The sequence below is a fragment of the Penaeus monodon genome, unplaced genomic scaffold (genome assembly GCF_015228065.2).
Source record: "Penaeus monodon isolate SGIC_2016 unplaced genomic scaffold, NSTDA_Pmon_1 PmonScaffold_4344, whole genome shotgun sequence".
Classification (NCBI taxonomy): domain Eukaryota; kingdom Metazoa; phylum Arthropoda; class Malacostraca; order Decapoda; family Penaeidae; genus Penaeus; species Penaeus monodon.
Genome location: NW_023659159.1, coordinates 59 through 21,942, shown reverse-complemented (window position 1 = coordinate 21,942; position 21,884 = coordinate 59). Strand labels below are relative to the sequence as shown.

General features: G+C 36.7%; 1 protein-coding gene, 1 long non-coding RNA gene and 1 pseudogene across 2 annotated transcripts; 1 reads left to right on the top strand and 2 right to left on the bottom strand.

Moving 5' to 3' along the window:
- The first annotated feature begins 245 nt into the window (after positions 1 to 245).
- LOC119570906 lies at positions 246 to 4,694 on the top strand (annotated as a pseudogene).
- Positions 4,695 to 12,266: 7,572 nt separating this feature from the next.
- On the bottom strand, positions 12,267 to 21,021 carry LOC119570905 (protein disulfide-isomerase A4-like). The gene is made up of 12 exons (XM_037918454.1): positions 20,798 to 21,021; positions 18,765 to 18,900; positions 18,369 to 18,578; positions 18,066 to 18,183; positions 17,694 to 17,822; positions 17,413 to 17,469; positions 17,246 to 17,371; positions 15,264 to 15,408; positions 14,872 to 15,034; positions 14,513 to 14,583; positions 13,176 to 13,534; positions 12,267 to 13,042 (listed from the first exon to the last, which is right to left on the bottom strand). The coding sequence occupies exons 1-12, from the start codon at positions 20,883 to 20,885 to the stop codon at positions 12,965 to 12,967; spliced, it is 1,680 nt and encodes a 559-aa protein (XP_037774382.1). The 5' UTR covers positions 20,886 to 21,021; the 3' UTR covers positions 12,267 to 12,964.
- On the bottom strand, positions 15,973 to 17,852 carry LOC119570907. The gene is made up of 3 exons (XR_005228485.1): positions 17,694 to 17,852; positions 17,251 to 17,469; positions 15,973 to 16,036 (listed from the first exon to the last, which is right to left on the bottom strand). It is a non-coding gene; the product is annotated as an uncharacterized LOC119570907 (long non-coding RNA).
- Positions 21,022 to 21,884: the final 863 nt, after the last annotated feature.

Sequence of the window (21,884 nt, the reverse complement as noted above, 5' to 3'; positions counted from 1 at the left end):
GGGAAATTTGGGGGAAATCTCTATTCTAAAAGCATCTAGTATATTATATTGCATTACATATTTAACAGTTCTTTTTATTTGTGTATAATTTTGTTTCTGTTTGTTAGTCTTTTTTCATGCAGGTATATAAAACTCAGTGCAAGACCAATGACCTTTACTTCAACAATCTTTAATAGTACCCAAGAAACTTAAATAAACAAAATCTCAACAAGAAGCAGTCAAAATATATTTGATCTTTGCAAATTTCCAAACCTTCCAGGTACTGGCTAGAAGTGAATGAAAATGATTAAATGTGGAATATATCAGACACAGGCTGGGCAAAGGCTGTTTGGTCAAGCCTTTATGCCCCTTTTCCTTGCTGGTGCAACAGCATTCATCATCAGGTGGTTAGAGTACTCTTTTATGTTAAAAATAAACTAAAAAGTTTTCAGTTCTGTTTTCTGGTAACTATATTATAGGCTATGACTTATATTGTTAATGGAAGCTATGAGAAAAAATTGTAAGATCATGAAGTATTTAGTGACCATTAGATGTATATTAATGAACTCTTATCTGATATAGAAGTTGCAGTTTTCTTTGTGTATTTCTCACCCATATTGACTTTTTAAAAAAGAATCATGTAAAGTTAGACTGGACCTTAATTCTTATCTTTTTTAACAAAAAGCAAAATTTGATGCAGAAGAAGTCTACATATTTTAAATAAGTATCCAGTGGTGTTTTATGTGCTCCTCCAACTCCCTATAGAGCCATGGTACAGTGTGGTCTTCCCACAATATCCATTTCATTCTCTGGGGCATTGTGGTCAGTGCAGGTGAACCCCTTAATCCAGAAATAATGGAAAATGGACGAAAATTTTACAGGTATTATTCTCATAATTTTCGCTTTTAAACTTTCATGATAGTAATAAATTAGTAAAATGTATTATTCTGTGTTTCATAATGATTGAAAAAAGCAAGCATTATGATTTTTTGTGGTACAGGATAGCTTAACCCATTGGCTGGGATGGTATGATGTATATGCCACTTTTAGTTTATTAATTTTGTATACAAATAGATGCCTCCAAAAGTACTTAGTCACCAAAGATTCAAAATTTCTAGTCCTGAGCTTGGAAAGATTTTTTTTTTATTTATTTTATTGTAAGAGCATAATTATAATGTCAATAATAATAATAATAAAAATAAAATAATAATAATAATAATAATAGCATTGATATTATAGCATTTAAAAAAATCCTGATAATTTAAAGAAATCCGGTTAGGTCACATAGGACCTATTAATTTAAATCCTTGATGGTGAGCACTTACAGAGCCATCTATATTCAGCAAACAGTACATGTACCTAATTAGTTAAAAAGAAGGACTGGATGAAAATTTAAAATTATTTTCTTTAAAAATTGTCTCACAAAGCAATTGGATAACTTCTATTCACGTTACTATGATCTTTGGTGTTAGCTAAGCTTTTAGGTTCCCTTTAGTAGTTCCCTATATATATTTTTTTTTGTGTGTATGTGTGTGTGGTGTGTGTGTGTGGTGTGGTGTGTGTGTGTGTGTGTGTGTGTGTGTGGGGTGTGTGGTGTGTGTGTGTGTGTGTGCACGTGCACACGTGCGCATGCATGTGTTGCATTTATATATGTTTGTATATGTAATATGTGCGGGGTGTGTGTGGTGTTGTATTGTGTTTAGTTTTTTGTGGGTGAGGGAGTGAGGAAGCGAGCAAGTGTGCATGCATTAGAGTGAGTGAATGAGTGAGAGAGAAATATAAATCATTTGCAAAAATTGGTCTTCATTCTGTCTTTGGGCTGTATATGGTTGCACTGCCAAAATGTAGTCAGTTTATTCTTTACAAGTCAGTTTATTGCCATCTAAGGTGTTCGGTGGGTGAGCACTGCAAAGATCTACCTACAATGGGGCTACCTTTTAACAAAATCCCAAAGAAGAGAACATATCAGTCTAGTCTTGTTTTTGAGCTTATGGAGAAAGATAAAGCATATTTCTTGGCTGTAGACTAAATTTGACACCTTTTTTTCCAATAGATTAACCTATTTCCTTTAGGTATGTGAAAGTACATTTTTCTATAACCAGAAAAATTATTGGGAAGCTTCTGAGAGATTGTGAATGATATTCAGTTTGCCTGATAGGAAACGTTCTCATATTTTAGGTTTGAGGATTTATAAAGGGTTTATGGGCAGACAGAAACAACACTGCTGTGCTGCATGTACAAAGGCAAGATTACCTTCCGGGGTTCCATGGGAAAACCAGCACCAGGCTACAATTTAAAGGCAAGTAAAATGCAAGAAAAAAGTTTTTGTAAAAATCAGGTTATCAGATTTTGACATTTTATGCAGTAATGATCATGTAGTAAACAAGAATATTATCACGGAATAAGAACAAAATAAAGAATACTGAAAAATGGAAAGTACACTGTTATCTGTTGATTATGTATACATATACTAGTAAGATAAATGTAATTATGATGCCCTGCAAAAATATAGGGATTCACACATTTTTCGTGACCAAAAACCTGTTTACTTAATGATTTGTTAGTGCAGTGTTAACAGTATCTATTGATCAAGGTTGTTTTGTATTCAACTTGTTTTTATTACTGAAAATATTGCTTTATCTTTATTTCATTATGAAAAGAACAGGAACACTTTCCCACCAGATAAAAATTATTTTCCCAAATTAGATTGACCCTTCATTGCAAAGTGTATTTTAAATGTGCAGGTAATTGATGATGATCTGAAGAATTGGAACCCCCACAAGGAAGGGTACTTGGCTGTCTCCTTGAAAGAGGGGAAACCAATTGGATTTTTCAATGGTAATTTATAATGTTTTTGATTTCCTCTTTTATCAGTCTGAGATGTAAGAAATTCTAATTATTTATGATCTTTCAAAGCCGTTAGTCTCCTTCTACTCCCTTTTATTCCTGTTCATTACAGGATACCTGTCCAACAAGGAAGCAAACATCAAAAGTGTTTTTAGGTGATTATTAATAACTGGTGACAAGGCTTACTATGATGAGGACAAACTACTTTGGTTGTTAGCCGTGTGATGATGTCATAATCTCTTCAGGGTATGTCATTCTAGACTTTCAATACTTCCTGGAAATTTAAGCAGATAAAGATTGGGTGCATTTGGATTGGTTATCAAGTATTGGAAACTACATTATAGGGACATTCACAGGTTTACAGAATTGGACCCTTTTGAAGTGGAGTCTGTCTTAATCGAGCATCCAGCTGGGGTGGAGTCGGCAGTGGTCTCCTCACCTGACAGTCTCCGTGGAGAAAGTGTGAAGGCATTTGTTGTTCTGGCTGACAAACTACAAGAACCAAAAAACACGAAGACCGATTTTTGAACTGCAGAACTATGTGAAGCAGATACAGCACCTTACAAGTACCCTAGAAAAGTAATTTATTTAGCATTTACGGGTTTCCCTTTAAATTTCAGGAAGCACGAAACTTACTCAAACATTCAGAGGAAATTTAAACCAGCCAAGGAAGATGATCATTAGAATAACATGAATGAATTCAAAATTTTTTGAGACATTTTCTTTTTCACAATTATGTGTTGACTAAAAGGGGAAAAATAGAAAAGCATGGGGACTATAAAAGTAAATGACTAATTAATGCATTTAAATTATAGAATTGGTTAAATTTTAGGTCAAATTATTATATCTGATTTTAGTAGCATTTATGGATATTAGGGCATTGAGAAACATGCTTTATCCAGTTCAATTGATTTTATTAAGTTTGTTTACTCTGAGATAGCTTCTCAGATGGAAAATTTTAAAAAAAAAAAGTATTACTATTATAGTCCTTATTAATCTTAATATTATCATCATTGCCAATTCTGTTATAACAACATTAATATCAATAACCGTGAAAACTTTTCTTACTGAAATATCAAGGGAAAGGTGTAAAAAGCTGAGCACTTTGGAGCCATCTCTATTTAAACAAATAATAATAATAATAATAAAAAATAATAATAATAAATAAAAAAACGATGACAAAGGATAATGTGTATATACATGTATCAGCAGGTTAATTAGGGAGCACAAACATTTTTTTCATTTTTTTTACTTTCAGCATCAGATTGAAAACTTTGCAGGAAATTCTCTTAATTCCAAGTATATAAAGATGATGTTCTTCTTGAGCAGCCATACAATGTATAATATCTATTGTCCCTTTGATATGATAACTTTTGCATGCCCTGAAGTTGTCTAACATAATCTGTTTTCCAAATTGCAGATAGGGAATTTGTGGAGACACTCCCAAAGACCATCAGTGGTAAGATAAGAAGAGTGGAAACTTCGCAGCAACGAATGGGCAAAAACCTAAGGGTTAAATCCTACACATTGATTTGAAAGATCATCCTTTTCTCAATAGTTTGATTGATGGTACAGAAGTGTCCACTGCACCATGTAATTGCTATTTTTAAACAAAATTTTGAATTGCATAATAAAAATATCATTTTATTATAATAATAAAGTACAAAAGAGAACCTTTTTTGATTTTTGACTTCACCAAATGGCTTTCCCCTGAGTTGGGGATGGGGGTGTACAGGGTTGCACTCAAGAGGGCATACAGGGAAAATAACTAATGAAGCAAATCCCATAATAGGGAGCTCATATAAATGGTAACCCCTAATCATTTCCTAGATCTACAGTTTGGTCATTTTTCAAGTGAATCTTCATGATAATAATATTTTAAAATAATGTTAGGTAAAAAAATATATATATCACATATCTATTTTTCTTCAGCAGCAGTTCAATAATATCCCTTTAGTATTAATGTGGACACAATGCTATGTTCAACAGTGTCAAAGCTATTACAATAATACGACAACTTTCAGTATTAATCCTCCTCTTGATTCACTGACTTGACTATACATACTTTTGACACTGAAGCCTTAAATACAAATTCACTTTTCCCATGGAAAATTAATATCAAATAAAAAATTTAAGAATATATGTGTAGTGCAAGGATGTAAGAGATTAATGGACTTCAGGTAATCACACTTTACACCCGGTGCCTTTTAATTTTACACTGGAATGGAGGGAGGACATCTGTTTTCAGTGGTTATTAAGATTTATTTTATATATTGAAATTAGCTACCATGTCAACACTAAGGCCATTAGTAGCATATTTAAAAATATAGGGATAGGGGGGGGGCTGGGGGGAGGAAAGCCCCCAGGTATGGAAGTTTTTTGGTTAAAGTGATGTTTGTGGGTTCCAGAAGGCTATGGTTAAAACATATGTGCCCGACATTAAAGGTCATATAAAGGTTAGTGTTTTAAAACAAGTAAATGTGTTTGGGCTTCAAAGATCATATAGCACTATGACAAAGAATTTTTGGCAAAAAAACATAAAAAAAGAGTTAACAATTACGATAAGTGGACAGATAGAGGGAAAGGGGGTATTTATTTTTTTATTTATTGAAAATTTTTGATGTGTCAACATCTAACGTCATTGTCGGTATATTCAAAATACAGCGATAGGATGATATTTGGAAGTGAAGTAAGGGAGTTTTTTGGTTCATAAGGCAATGTTTGTGGGTTCCTTAAAGGGGGTTAATGATTAAAACAAATAAATATGCTAGAATAAGGTATATAGAATTAGGAAATAATACTGTGGTGAAAAAGGTAAAAATGAGTTAAAAAATTAGAATAAGTAGATGGGAATGGTAATGGTAAAAGCAAAATAAATGTGCTAGATATCTAAGGTCATGCAGAACTAGAGGGAGGTACAGTAAAGGGTAGGAAAGGCGGTTAGTTGGTTATACATCATCTAGATTAATATTGAAATGATTAAATATGGGTAAAGGATTTGAGTCTTTGGGTTAAAAGTGGGGTTAAGTAAGGGGATTAGATCAAGCGAAGGATATGTATACATCTGAGGAAGGAAAAATGTTGTCAAAGCAAAAAAGTGTGAGATTCTGTAAGGATGTCTGATAGGTTGGGAGGTTGGTAAAGGGGAGGATAAGTGGGGGAAAGCAGAGGTATGGGCTGCATCAAAGCGTAGACAGGAAAACAGAATGCGTGGAACTGAAAGGGGGACATTACATAGGAACCTAGGGGGAGGATCAGAATGTGACATCAGACAGGAGTGTGTTAGACAGGTGTGGCCAATATGTAAGTGGGCAAAAGCCATCTCCCATCTGAGGAATGGAGCTGATCAAAGGAGGAAACTGATAGTTAGTTTTACAGTATGTAAATTATAGTGCGAGACTTGACCAGATTGCAGGAAGGTCTAAAGTGGGGGTATAATCCGTGGGTGGAATCGTGAGAAATGTGGTTGGTGTGATTTGGATATAGAAAATGTAGCGTGCTAGAGTATCTGCCTGTTCCTTGCCAGGATTCCAACATGGGCACCCATCAAAATCTGTAGGTTTATGGCGTGTGGACAGGTAGAACAACCAGTTCTGGATCTTACAGCGTGGGGATGGGTCGAGTGTATAGACTTTATGAGAGTTAATGAGTGTGGAGTCAGTAAAAATAGTGAAAGGGGAAGAAGGAAGCGAGTATATGTGTTTTAAGGTAAAAAGGAGTGCATACAGTTCGGTAGTAAGGACCCTAGATTCAGAAGGGTGGGCATTTGAAAGTGCAAGTTGGGAAGTTTACTGCAAACCAGCACTGGAGGTGGATTTGAAGCCATAGTGTAATAGGAATAGTGGAGAAATGAATGGAGACATGACCAAGGAAGGGTGAGAAGGATAGAAGGGGGATATCTGATTTGGTGGGTCAGGGAAAACAGAGGAGCAAATATGGAGGTTAGATATAACCCCATGGAGGAATGGAATGGACAGAAAACGGAAGAACATCGGAGTTGGGGAAAGGAGGAATGGGAGAGGAGGGTATCCATGCGAATGGAGAAAGGAGTAGGTAAAGGTGGAGAAGAAGCAAAGGAGGGAACGGGGATCGTGGGATAGTTAGATTGGTGAATGAAAGTTGGTGAAATCGACCGTAGCATCGGAGAGAGAGAAGGGGTACGACATCAAAAGAGCGATGGCATGCCTCATTCAGGTACAGGCTGTCAACTGGAGAGGGCCTAAGCGAAGATCGCCGTGGTAGATTATATCAAGATGAGCAAGAAGGGAGGTTGAGGCAGAGGAGTAGATATGGAATCCATAGTTGAGAGTGGAGAGGATCGAATTAACATGAAGATGGGGTAGAGTTTTGTGATTTTGGCCCCAGGATATATGGGATGGAGTTTGTAAGATTGGGAGCTAGCAGCAAGCTTTTTCTTTAATGTAAAAGATATGGTCTCGCTAAGGCAAAATGGAGTCAAAAATAACACCAAGGAATTTGTCAAAAGGAATGGTATTGGAGTGGAGTGCCAAGAAGAAGATGGAGGTGGGGGCCTACCCTGTGTGCGAGAGAAAAAGGGTGGGGAAGAATTGGAGGTAGAAAAGTGGAAGCCATGGTTAGTGACCCAGGAAGATACTGGTGATATTGCAGGCTGAAGGAACTGGTGGAGATTTGGTATGGGTGTGCCAAGGGCAAAGATGGTTAATCAACAGCAAGAAGGAATGAAGTGGTGCTGAGCCCCATTACTTCTGTGATGCCTTTGAACTGAGAAAATAATGGGCAATATTAAAGAGGCAAATTTGACCGGAAAGTGCATTTGGAGAGGAAAGATTTATGAAGATACCCATGTTTCCTAGGGAGGAAAATTTTTGGAGAATATGGTACCACCATGTAGTATATACTTTTTCTAGGTCAAAGAATATGGCTAATATGGATTCATGGCATGCATATGCAGATGTAAAATGTTTGAAATGAGCAAGAGGGTCAGCTGTACTTTGGGCACGGAGGAACCAAACTGGGAAGGAGAGAGAAGATTGTGAGATCAAGATACCTCATTAAGCAGAAGTTAACCATTTGCTCTAGTAGTTTGCACAAGCAGCTAGTTAGAGCGATGGGGTGGTGATCTTGAGGGAAGGTACTCGATTTATTGGGTTTCAAGAAGGGGAGGATAAGATCTTCTCACCAATGAGAAAGAAAATTTCCTGATATCTACATGTGGTTGAAAATAATTAATAGGAAGGACAGAGAGGAAGATGAAAGGTGTCGGAGCATACGATAGTTAATACTGTTAGGGCTTTCATGAGTGTTGTGGTGCGACTGTAAGGCAGCATTAAGTTCAGAGGAAGAAAATGGAGCATTATAAAACTCAGCAGAGGATAGGATGAAAATAATAGGTGGTTTTAATGAAAAGAAGTGTGGAGAAAGGTGAGTATCTCGAATATGGAGGACAGGGGCTGGATGGGGGGATGTTTGCCGGATAGTTTATGGATCCAACACTAAACTGCAGAAACTGATGTAGAAGATGTAACTGAGGAAACATAATATCGCCAGCGATTTGTTTTACTGTTCCAGATTGTATGACGAAGACCGGTGGAGGCTCTTGTAAAGAAAATAAGGGCTGATAGTTGATTGGGGGTGCCAGGCTGCACGTTTTAAGCGAAGCACTCTGTTACCATCAGAATTCCACCATGGAACATTTGGAGCTATTAGGTCTTGAGGTTCATGGAATGGCTGTATAGGCAGTTCTTAGGGCTGTAGCTGTGAAACATTGTATCATATCTGAAATGGACAAGAAGGGGGTTGGAGGGGTATGAATAGTAGAGAGTAAGGTGAAAGTACGCCATTCACTCTATTAAAGCACCAGCTGGGAGATTAGGAACTAGTACCTTTGAAGTAGGAGAAAGGACTGGAAAATGGTTCTAATGAGCTCACCCCTCTACTCACCCTCGACTTCCCACAGTTATCTCTATTGGTTATCGCCTGCACCAACATGACCTGTGCCCAGAACATAACAATGACAAAATGCCCCCAGAGCAAGCGATTCCGACCCTTATCACTTTCATGTACATGTACTCAAAATGTTTGTAATGAAAATCCTTATTTAGAATGTTTGTAATCATTATTATTGATGATACTGTAGTTATTAAATTTAATAATTTAATAATACTGACATATCCAGTGTCCCCGTCCAAACATGTGACCACATAAAAAACAGAGTCGGCACTGACACTCCTACTAAAGATTAATGTTACTATTTTCTTATGTTAGTTGAAAATTCTGTGATCACCTCAAAAACCATACTCCAGCAGAAATAAACTTTAGAATCTACAGCAACTTTAACTACACCCCAAGAACAAAACCAGTGCCATCAAAGAGGAACACAAACTCACCACATCACATTGGTGACAAACTGGAGGGATATACCCCATGTCATTAGTGGTCCCTATAGGGAAAGTGGTCTAGAACTGACCAGTGGAAATCTAAATGGAGAGATGGGGAGCATAGAGAGAAGTCAAGGCATGAAAAAGATTGGGTGAATATGTCAAAGTGTGTAGGGCGATCTGAATTAAGAATAGTAAGGTCATTTGTGGAGAGGGAGCGTTCTACGATCGGCCACAGAAATTGGTGATAGAATACCCTGAAGAGTGTGGCGGCAGTTAAAATCACCAAGTACGAGGAAAGGTAGCTGGAGTTGGGAATTTAGTTTTTAAAGGCAACAAAGTCAATGAGGTGGGAAGGGGGAAAGTAGACTGAAATAACTGTGATCCAACGGCGAAGAAAGACACGAATAACAGTGAACGGGAAAGTGGTTTGAAAGGGAGGTATGGCATAGGGTATTTTCTGATGGATAAGTATAGACCAGTTGGGAATTGTATAAGAGGATGTGTAAGAAAAGTCTCTTGGAGGCAGATAATGGATGGGTTATAAGAAGACAGGATATGACGAAGGTCAAGCCTGTGAGAACGGAAACCGCGAATATTCCAACGTGGGAGAGCTATACTTTAGTTGATCTATGAGTGATAACAGTTACAATGTGTGTGGGGAATTGAAGAGGAAGGAACTAGGGGGTGAGATAAGGAATGAGAGGGGGGAGGTGGTGTAGTATCAGGAGTAGTATCAAGAGGTAGAGGATCTGGGGAAGGGTATAGTTGTGACAGAGGGATTCACGTGTGTATCCAGGAGGGAGTGGAAGGGATAAGAGGGAATGGGGGGAGAGTTAATGTAGGTGGAGCTGGAGCTGGGGGGAAGGGCTGTGTTGGTGAGTAGGAGGAAGGTGTAGGGGGAGTATGAGTAGGAGGAGGATGGATATCGGCAATTACTATGAGTGTGGAGGAAGCGGGTGTTGTGGAATTTGTGGGTGGATGAGGAGTTTCGGTGTTAATTTGGGACTCGAGCAGATAGTTCTGAATATCTTCAAAGAGTTCTGTATTGGAATTGGTTGGGGAGTTTTGTGAGACAACAGTATTCTTATGAGTGGGGGAAGAGGAAACTTGTGTCTGAGAAGTAGAGGTAAAGGTAGGTGGAGGTGAGTGTGTGGTAGGAGAAGGGGTGGAACGTTTAGTCTGTCTGCTGCTGGTAATGCGGGGGAGAAGAGGGGAAAGTGTTGGCGCTGCAGTAGAGATTGGAGTGTCTGAATTTCGAATGGCAAAAGAATTTGACTGGGGAAGGTAGGAGGTAGAAGTGGGGAATAAAGATGTAGGAGGGATGGGTATAGCGGGGGGTGTAGGAGCATCTTGGAAGGGAGGGAGAGGGGCAGAGCGAGTGATATTACTGGAGCAGAGAGTAAAGCAAACTCGTCGACATGCTTGCTGTCTGGCTTCATGCAGAGTGAGACCAAGTCTGAATCTGAGATTTTCCACTTCTGGCTTAAACTTGTAGGTGTGGCCGCCACAGTTGGCACATGTACGTTTGTAGGTGTGGCCACCACAGTTGGCACATGTACGTGGACTGTGCATAGCAGTTTGATCGGTTATGATCAGGTTGGGCAAATCGAGGGCATCTGGCTGTGGAACGGCAGTGTTTGGCAGGATGTCCTAAACGGTAACAATTTTGACATTAACGGAGAGGACGTTGATATTAGTCTGACAGGGAGGGATCTTCCACCAATGTAAACATGAAAAGGAAGGTTTACGGAAAGTAATTTTGACAATGTTGTTGTTGTTCTTACGATGACTTTTAGGAGGAATGAAGTAGCACTGTCGGTAAGGTAGGTCCACAATCTGACCAATTTTTGTTATAGATAGGGAAGGAAGAAAAGACCAGGCAAAATTAGTTGAGGCAAGGGCTAAGGTCCAAGGTAGGGGTGATCCCCTACATTGGGCCTCAGTCTTTGCCACCTCAGCCCCACAGCAACAAGAAGCAAGTGATTGGGGGTAAAGAAGGAAAAGGAAAGGAGGAGGAAAGACCATGCAAAATTAGTTGAGGCAAGGGCTGAGGGTGAGGGGTGATTCCTACATTGGGCCGTCTCCTAAGCCACCCCATGACAAGCAAGGGATTGGGGGTTATGGTTCAGAAATCACATTTTATGTGGCCTTTTTAAACTTATTAGATATGAATGCAATTTTTATGGCATAAAATGTGTAGTTGGATCAAAACATGCTTTACTGTAAGTAACCCTAAACTACCGGTATCCTGATCTCCGTTTTTGGCCATTCAGATTATCAAAGCATTTGATTTTCAGTAATTACTCTGGGTAAACGCATTTTAGTTTGATCTTTCACACTTTCAATGTTGTTTTATATCATCTTGCTCATTCACTGGCTCTATCATATCTTTTGCCCAACTACTACGGATTTACATTTCGTCCCCTGTAGTTTGTGAATTTTGTTACATAGAGATAGCTCCACGTGCGCTCGGCCAGCAACAGTCTATCAGTAGGCCCTAGTGACCGATCTCAATTTTCCCATTCCTTGAATTGGCAGGAAAATGCATTTATTGTTATTGATGTGGTGATTATTAAATTATTAAAATCTTGGTAGCATTTAAGAGAATTAAATAATACAAAAGAAAAAGGGTAAACAGGTGAGATAGGTAGGACTGATAACTGACTACTTGGTGATTAAGCACTTATAGCACTTATATCTATGTGTAAATACAATAAACAAACTTGCAAAACAGTGAGCATGGCATGTATTCCTGTCATCCATGCTGATTGGGTTATAAAGTAGGGACACATATATATGTGTATGGAAAAATCTTGGAATGAGGTCTGTCTTGGTGAACTGTTGTCAAAATATTTAACGCATTCAAGAAATTTTTAAATCCTTACAAGTTCTGCTCATTTGGTATTGTTTGACTATATCAGTAAGGTATCAAAGGATCCATACCATTTTTCAAAGCCATCACATGGTTTTAAAAATAACCAGTTCTTACTAGCATCCAGTATTTCAACATTTAACATTTTAAAATAAGTATTGAATATGCCAAAAAGTAAGAAAATATGTCAAGCTACAAATACACAGTTTAATAGCCTTTCTTTATTTTAGAAAATTAAAAATATTGGCTCAATACAAATATAGTCATGGTTGCGACTGAATACCATCACAAAATTACATGGTTACATTTGAAATAATATAACATGAAATTCACCTAAATATTTAGATAACAAAACAGTTTCCTTTGACTTGTTTCACAAATAGCAAATTTCTGCTATAAGTTAACAAAAAAAATATACAATCATGCTTGTGCTATTGTAAACAAACGATGGTGCCATTCAGTTCATCCTATATATCCAGAGAATGGATATAGCACAAAAATAATAACACTACTAAATACACAACCAAAATACCAATTTCTCATCACAATAATTTCCAAGCAGCAATGATAACCGACAGGACACTAGGTTATGCACCGATACTCTCAAACTAGTAAATGCCGACTTTGGTATTGCAGATTAGATCTCATGGTTATCACAGAAGAAAATAAGGACCCTTGGACAGAAATAACATTAAAATATTTGTGCTACGTGCAACTAAGGCACTACCAAAATTAAAGGTCTCTATTTTTGTTCTTATAAAGTAAGATATGAACTGTGCATAGAAATTAAGACTTAAATAATCTTTGTTACTATCCTATTTGGAATTCCTTTTTCTATTTGTATTTTGTATACTGGTTCCAATAAGTCTCCCATACTCATTCAGATTTCAGTTTTCTTAAGATGCTAAAGTTCATCTTTTGTAGTCTCCTCCTGAGTATCTTCCACATTATTAAAAATGGAGGACTCCTGCTCTACAAATTCCTGAAAGGTTAAGGGAGAAATATATCAATAAATTAATTTGAAGAGCACTGATGAAATTAAACTAAAAAAACAAGTACACTGACAATATAATCCATCCCTGTGCCATCTAAATTTAAAACAAATTCCTTCTTACCTTCAGTTTCTTCAGAGAGCGCTCTCCTGTGAAAGGCACTGGGTTATCCTTTTCGCTTGCCCTTAGGTAATAGATTGTAGGGAATCCAGACACTTTGAACAAGGGAGGAACATCATTGGCAGTAGCATCCATCTTACCCACAATAACATCTTCATTACTCTTTGACAAATGCTTGGCTAATTTCTTATAAACTGGTTCTAGGTTCTTGCAATGACCACACCATGGAGCATAGAATTCTATGAGGACATCCTTCTTTGACTGCATAACTTCCACTTCAAAGTTCTTGGCCACAAAGATGCGCACTGGGCCCTCCTGCCTCTTGGGTATGGGTTGAGACTTCAGGAATGGCTTTAGGTTTGCTAAAAAAAAAAAAAAAAAAAAAAAAAAGGTTAATTGGTTTACACATTTAACTATCTTTTTCCAATTTTCAATGTGCTCAGCAAATATACCTTTGCATTTTGTTGATGCTGTTGTTTTTAACCCCTTTGATCTGGATAACGTAACATTTACATGACATGAACATGCTGTCATGGGAAAATCTGGCTGCAGGCAAGGTGACATGAACTTTCCATTGTGAGTGTTTCGGTTGAAGGACAGGGTGATGGGAAAGACTTGCCATGAATGCACAAACCTCTTGGAAGGGTGATTGGCAATTCTGCATTATTCCTATCAATAAACAAGTGTGGAATGTAATGTCCACGAGCCATGGCTGGAAGAGCACTGGCTCCATGGAGGACTCCATTTCCATTCTCAGCACTGTATTCCAGCACCGTGACCAGCAGCGCAAGTTGTATTGCAGAAAACTTGTTACGAAGAAAGAAAGAAAAAAAAAAGAAAGAAAGAAAGAAAGAAAGAAAGAAAGAAGAAAGAAAAGAAAGAAAGAAAGAAAAGAAGAAAGAAAAGAAAGAAAGAAAGAAGAAAGAAGAAAGAAAGAAAGAAAAGAAAAGAAAGAAAGAAAGAAAGAAAGAAATATATATTTTTTTCTCTTTTTTTCTTTCTTGCACCAAGTGTAGACTACATAGAGAGATGATCTAAGAGTCTGTGCAAAGAAAATATTATTACCATCTGGATAATGAATCAAATGACAAATATGGACATTTTAAAATGGCCAAAAAGCTAAAAAGGTTTATTGCATAAAAAGAGAAAATAACATTTCAGTGCAGAGTCTTGTGACCACCTATGATGAGTGTTCGCGTGTGCCTGGCCTACAAGCCTCATATCTGGCACAGCAGCTGCTCATGTAAGCCTAATGCCCAGATTTTTGGTCGTGTGATTGCTGTGATGCAACCGGATCTAAGGGGTTAATCTTAGTCATGATTACACTAGTTTAAACTTACCAGCCTTAAATTCATCAATAAATTCGCTTAATACATCTGAGCTAAAATCATCCTCAGGTTCTAGAGGATACCTGTTAAAAAAAGCACCATTATAAAACTTGTTCTAGTTTACGTAAATAAAATTTGGTTTAAGAATACAGGAATGAGAATAAGCAATTCCACAAAGATATTATTAATATGATCAATCAACACTAGTCTACAAATGGCTTTACAGAATTACTGATATTTCAAATACTATTTTAGGCTATCTGCAAGAAAGTGACAACCTGATGAATTATTTTTACTTCATAATTATAAAACCATAATACAAATACACAGTATTCAACAGAGCATTTATACACAGTAAACCCAATTCTTACTTCAAGTTATTTGAGAACAGTCCAACATTTACAGATTCACCAGAATCTTCCAACCCTAGGCTCTTGATCTCATCTTCAAATTCCTCTTCATCAGCAATAGCAAAGAGGATACCCCTATTTGCATCTGCTACTGGCAAGATTTTATTGCGAATAAACTGTGTATCTGAAAATAAATAATTTTAGAGTTGTGATAATGTATGTCTCTGAAAAGGTAATCAATGCTTTAAAGAGTACAATCCAAAAATACTATGTCATGAATGAATATCAGCTCATGAATGACAATGAAGGGCAGTAAAGATATGATGAACTGCTTCTAAAGTATATTCATTGACTTTATATTCATATGGCATATATTCACTGACTAGAATTCATAAAGCATACCTTTAACATACTGATGTGAAAAATTAACATCATAGTACACCACAACCAAAGGTCTAGTTTCATATTGAAATCCTTGTTACTCTTCGTACGCTGACCAACTAATGGGACACTCTTCTTAGCTATCCACAGCCCAATATCCTTGAATGTTGCTGTAGTCTGCAGATGTCAAATATAGTCAGTATCTCTATTGTATGATCATAGTATAACATTTTATGTAGCTAAATTGCATACAGCACTCTCATAAATCATGTAAAAGTGCACACTTAATCTTTATAAACATTTGTGCACAATTACACAGTATAATAATTCTTATGGTTCATACCAATTATTAGATTTATCAAATTATGCTTTTTATCTTACCTTTTCATTATCCTTATCATCAGTTTATCTCATACTCTGACCTATAATCATCATTACCAAAATTACTAGCAAAAGCCATATAATTACCTTAAATACTATAATTGTTACCTTATGAAACTTGTTCCTCAGAATCTACTGTATTTCTATCACTACAACTAATTCTGCATTATCTATATATTTTTATTAATTAATTTATTCAAATTGCATCAATTTCTTTATATGTTGCAGTGTAATACTACAATTACTTTTTACACATTGATTCTGAAAAAAAGCCTTAATACACACTATCATACCTTGGTATATCTGAACACTTGTCTTCATATTGGAATGATAAATCTCTGGCATAATAACAGTAATGGAGTTATCTTTTAGCTGAAGTGCTCAGCAACTGATGGTTCCAATGTGTGGAAGAAGGGAAGTTTGCCTGTACATGAAGGAAAATTAACTCAGTACTTTTAAATATCCTATTTATAGGAAAACATGACTATCAAAAAAGGTATATTTATTTTTTTTATGGATATTTCATTCTTTTTTAGTAATCCATTCTGGTAGCCTTGCAGATAGTCAATATATACATAAATATACTCAAAGCTATGTGCAAATTACCTAAAATTACTTATTTAGGCATATGACACGTTGAAAGTGCAAATGTACAATACTATTACAGAGCAACAACAAAAACTTGGCAGGAAAAAAAGTAAATAAATTGGAAAGACATTACTTTCCCCTCAATTAAGGTTTTCTATAGCCCTATCGGGCCCTTTCCAAGTTGTGAAAAGCAGTAACGGGATGTGAAGGTTGCAGCAATGTGAATTTGAATAGGTTGTAGTACAGGTCCCCCCCCCCCATCCATGATGTAACCCATGATGTAACACATGATGCACAGCCTTCCAGATCAGTATGACTAAATTTATTCTGAAGCCAGCTACTTATTGAGAGAAGCTGCAGACTGTATGAAGCTAATGGAGGAAGAGGGAGAGCTGGAAAGTGGCGAGCATGCTAAATACTGTAGCCTTATCTCTCCCAAAATCCCCAGTAGTGAAGTGCCTATAATGACTAAAGCTTATAATAAAATCTACATTTCCATCTAACTTGTATTAATATTGCGTATTTATAGAGTTGTTGATCTTTAAGAGCTAGGCTGGACTCTTTTTCATTACTTATGTAGAAAAAATGTACACTCAATTTTCAATATGCAAAATAATTTGTAGATTCTATTACATTTGCTAAGTATGTTACCTTTATTTTGATAAACAAAGCAATTTGCAAAATGTTCTATGGCCATTTACTTTGTCTTGAAAAGTAATTTCAAATGATACCCGACTGACATAAATAAGAGCTGAAATAAGGGAGTTACTGAAGTAGCTACTGATTATAATGACAATCACCTTGTGAAACCCCCCTTTTAAACTTAGACCATTAGTTTCATAAATTTAAATTCAATAAAGAAAAGAAAGAAAGAAAGAAACTAAACCGCACACTGGCAGGCATTTCAATGGAAACAAATTTATACAGGCAAATCAATTCATAACCTCAAACAAACTCATTGACCTAAGAACATTTCAAAATCTAAGCCATTCCATAAAATCTTTAAAATATCTTATAGAAAAAAAAAAAAAAAAAAGTTGCTTACTATACCTCTCAGCTCATTTGCTGCTCCTATGTATTCTTCAAACATGTTACCCTTCTCAGTGAAGTAACCAATGACAGTAGCATCTGTTCGAACCATATTATTGTGCATTTCCAGCACCGATTTTATCTCCATGGATGGAAGTTGGCTTGTTCCTTCATATACTCTACAATTCCCTCCAAGTCTCTCCGACCTTTGAAGTCAAATTGTCTCCCATTTCTAAACACCTGGAAAAACATTTTTATATCAATGTTTGAGAAATTTCTAATCAAAAGATATCCAATATACATTTTTTACAATAATTTTTTTGACAGTATATATGTATTATCATATATTTGTCATTCGAGATATCTATTTCCCAAAATGTAAATACAGCTACAGAATCTTGGAATTACATGGTTAATGGCTATCTCTAATATAAAATATATAAAATAAGAAATTAATGACAAACCAGAAGTGTTGGATAGCCAGAAACTCCATATTCATCAGCAAGTTCCTTCTCCTCTGGGCCATCTACTTTTGCTAGTGGGATGTCAACTTTCACTAGCTCTTTGGCAGCTCCTTCATATTCTGGCTCAAGCTGGGAGGAATATATAATGCATTAATTTCTTGAAAACCCAACATAACTCAACTACCGAGTTCTGTTCTATTTTAACAAATGTACAGAAACATAATATACAGTACATACTAACAGTATATGCTTTGTCAGAGCTGTACGGTTCTGTATATACCTAAATAAAAAATGATTAAAAATCAGCAAACACTATAAAACTAGCAATCTTACCGCTTGCAGTGGCGGCACCATGGGGCATAAAATTCAAACAAGGATGAGCTCTTTAGATTTAATGGTCTTTGAGAAGTTAGCACTAGTTAGGACCATTACAGCAGAGGGTGGAGGTTGATAGTTAGGATCAGCATGCATGCGCAGTACTCTACAATAGCTGTGGGGACAAACAGACTGAGCTTAACATATCTAATTATATGTGTTCCTTATGTATTAGGATAATATATTTAAAAATCCATTATATGTTCATCTGGAAGGGAATATATGAGTATTCATATCTGGTCTGATCAGCAGATCAAGCATTTCAATCAACAGTTAGCACTACTTCTGAACATGAAACACAATATACCTTGAGTTGTCCTTGCTCCAGAATAGTCTTCAATAGGTTGCCCTTTCTTAAACAGTTTAATTGTTGGATAACCCGATACAAGGTGTTCCTTTGCTAGTTCTGTCTCCTTTGTAGCATCCACCTTGGCAAGCCGTATGCCATCATCTTTTAACTCGCGTGCTGCAGCTGCATAATCAGGGGCTAGAGACTTGCAGTGGCCACACCTGTTTCCAATTCACATTCACTTAAATCACTATATAATAAGAAATGAAAAGCAATGTCAAAAACTCAAGACAAATATTCTCAAAAGAATACACTATCAATTTCAAGCATTCCACTTCCCACAAATGCTACAGGGTTAAAAGCAATATTCATAAAAAAATAAAAACAACACAGTTGCAATGTCTTACCATGGTGCATAAAACTCAACAAGTATAACATCTTTTGGATTTACAACATGCAAGAAATTGTCCCTTGTTAAAACAAGGACATCGTCTTCTTCCACAATATCGATGTTTCCTCCAAATCCTTCAACCACTGGGATTTCTGTTGAGAGAGATCTCAGATTACACATTGCAATACATGACAAAGACTTGTATATATAAAATATTTTTAGGCACTGCATACAAGAAAAAATGCATATAACAAAACTGACTAATAACAGCAGATTAGCAGTAATAGCATTAATTGTTCAACATTAATAATGATAATTACAATAATGAAAATAGCAAAAAAAAAAAAAAAAAAAAAAATCATTATTGCCATATCATTGTAGGAATACTAGTCATAATAACTGTGTTACCAAGGTGTTAGCAAAAGCTGACATTAGACAAAAGACCATCAAGAATGCTCAGCAGGGATATCCTGGCAACAGCAACATCATCAGTCTGCTTGATCCTGGACTATGACATGAAGAAGGAACTAGTAGCAGAAATGACTTAAGAGCAACATTATAAGAGGAGTCACTACTTGTGTTTCAAACGCTACCTAACAGGAGAATCAGGGTCATATGATAGAAATGTATGAGTATGTACACAAGGCCACTCAGTAAAATTGTCCAAGATGGGACTACTGACAAGTTTAAGCAGTTATGTCAATTGGCAAGATGTCAGTGGAAAACATGCAGGTGTTTTGTAAACATTCACCATGACTGAACTTACAACAGCTTTAATCCAACGGCAATGGGTGACATGCTATCATAACATTATAAGGAAGTTCCTATCAACGGAACAAGTTCTTATGCGAACTCAAAAATCCAAGCCTAACATTTCCTATCCTCTATTTATTCCCTAGACAGGGAGGCAAGCTCCCATATACCACCCTTTATTAGCATTTTGTGCCAACTTACAGAAAACATGACATTAAGAACTCGGGCTATGTAGGCTATTGTGGACTTCGTCTGAGCAGTGGGTATTTTCATCGTTTCGTGGTAAATGTGAGGCCACACCAGCTGTACCTGTGTTGTTCATGAATATTTCTTATGCTCTATAAGATGGAAGAGTCTGTTTTCCTCTATCTCTGTACATCACTCTTGGTAACATTAACCCCAGTTTTAGTAGATATTTAACATTTAGATTAATATTATGGAGAGTGATGCACAGACAGAAGGAAATGGACAGCAGCACCTTCTAGAGCATAATTTAGGTCATAAACAACAAGGGTACAGACGCTGCAGCTTCATATTTACTGCAGAATGACAAAAATATTTGCATATCACCAATCAGACTATGTCCAGAACACTCGCACATTTCTTAATCCTGCATTTTCTATAATTCCTCCTCGCTGCAGCTTGTCTGCACCCTCCACACTGAAGGTGTGTCAAATATTTTCAATTACAAAGCTGTTGCAGCAGTTGACATGATGTGCTAATAAAATGTGGGGTATAGGAGGGCATGCCCCCCCAACCCCCTCCCACCCTGTCTAGGGAATAAACAGAAGGTTGGATACGTTAGGTTTAGACTTTTGGGTTAGCATGATACCTGGTTTTAGGACTTCATCTCTGCAGGGTGTGTCGCTCTCAGTAACAAATATCAATGATTAGAAAATGTATGTGCAACTGCCACTGGCCGAACAACCTATCTTCCCTCTGGTTGTGATGTTGCTAACCAACCTCTAATGCATGCCAAGTTGCCATGATACAGTTAAATGAAATGTGAACTATACTTAATGGCCATCTTCTCTAAAACACTACAGTCAATTTTGGAAAACTCTGCAGGTGAGACAGGTGTACAAACACTGCATAACAGCCTGCCTAACTTGCATGTTTCATGAATGTATAATTTGCAGTGTTAATTTCTTTTCTTTTTTTTGTTTCATAATTACTGCAGCTTCATCAGTTGTTTACCATGATGAAATATCAAGTGCATTTGTATTTGGTTTAACAAACTACAAATATACTAATCTCTCCAACAAATAAAGCAAAAACTTCACTATAATAACATACCTCCATCGGGATCAATAGTGATGGACGGCTCTTCTGCTGCCCAGCAGACCACCCGAAGCCACAAAATCACCCAGATGGCGGTCCTCATCCTCGCTCCGCCTGCTTTTCCCTGCTGAAGTAGCACTCGGCTGTCACCCTGTCAGCGCGTGCCTGGGTCGGCGGGCGGCGTCGTTCGCAGCCGGGGCGAGAATGCCGCTCGACGCCTCCGCTCGCCGACGCCGCGCCTCGACCCAAACTCTCGTACTGCGACGCTGCCCTCCCCGGGATTTCCCTTGCTTATTTAAAACTTTTCGAGGCACCTTGGAGTTTGAAAAGGGTTCTGGAGGGACTGAATTGTATGTATCTTGTTTTCTTTAAAATAAAAATAAGATGCATTTAAGGATCCTGAAAGAAGAGCTTCCACTATGAAGAAGGTAAAGGTACCGGCCTCTCGGCTTTATGTGGACCAATGAAAATGCGCCAAGTGAAGTCCCATTACGTTGTTGCCACTCACAAATTATTCAAGTTCAAGGAACCTGGACAACGTAAAAATAGAATGAATGAAAAAGAAAATGCACAGATGGCAATATTGAGTTTTTTTATCATCACTACCGCAATATAAAAATAGCAAAAATGATACTGATTTCAATCGGAGGAATAAATGCTGCACAGCATAATCATAACAACTACAAATACATTTTTTTTAGTAATTTCTATTCAGAATCCATGTTGACTGGTATCTTTAATATTATTGTATGAATATAATCATTATCGAATTTCTTATATGTTTAATTTTTATCATCAATATCAGTATAAGTATTATGATTAATAACTTGGAAATATATAGTCTCTTCACAGTGAATGCAATACTTTAGTTGTTATTGCTATCAAATTATTGCAGATATTTTTATTTGTATCATTGTTGTCACATCGATCAACTTTTCAACTCTTCCTGCGATTATTGCTGTTGTTATTATTATACTTGCTTTATTATCATTATCATTACCATTAGTATCATTGCTATTATTATATTATCATTATTATTATTATTATTATTATCATTATTATTATTATCATTATTATTATTATTATTATTATTATTATTATT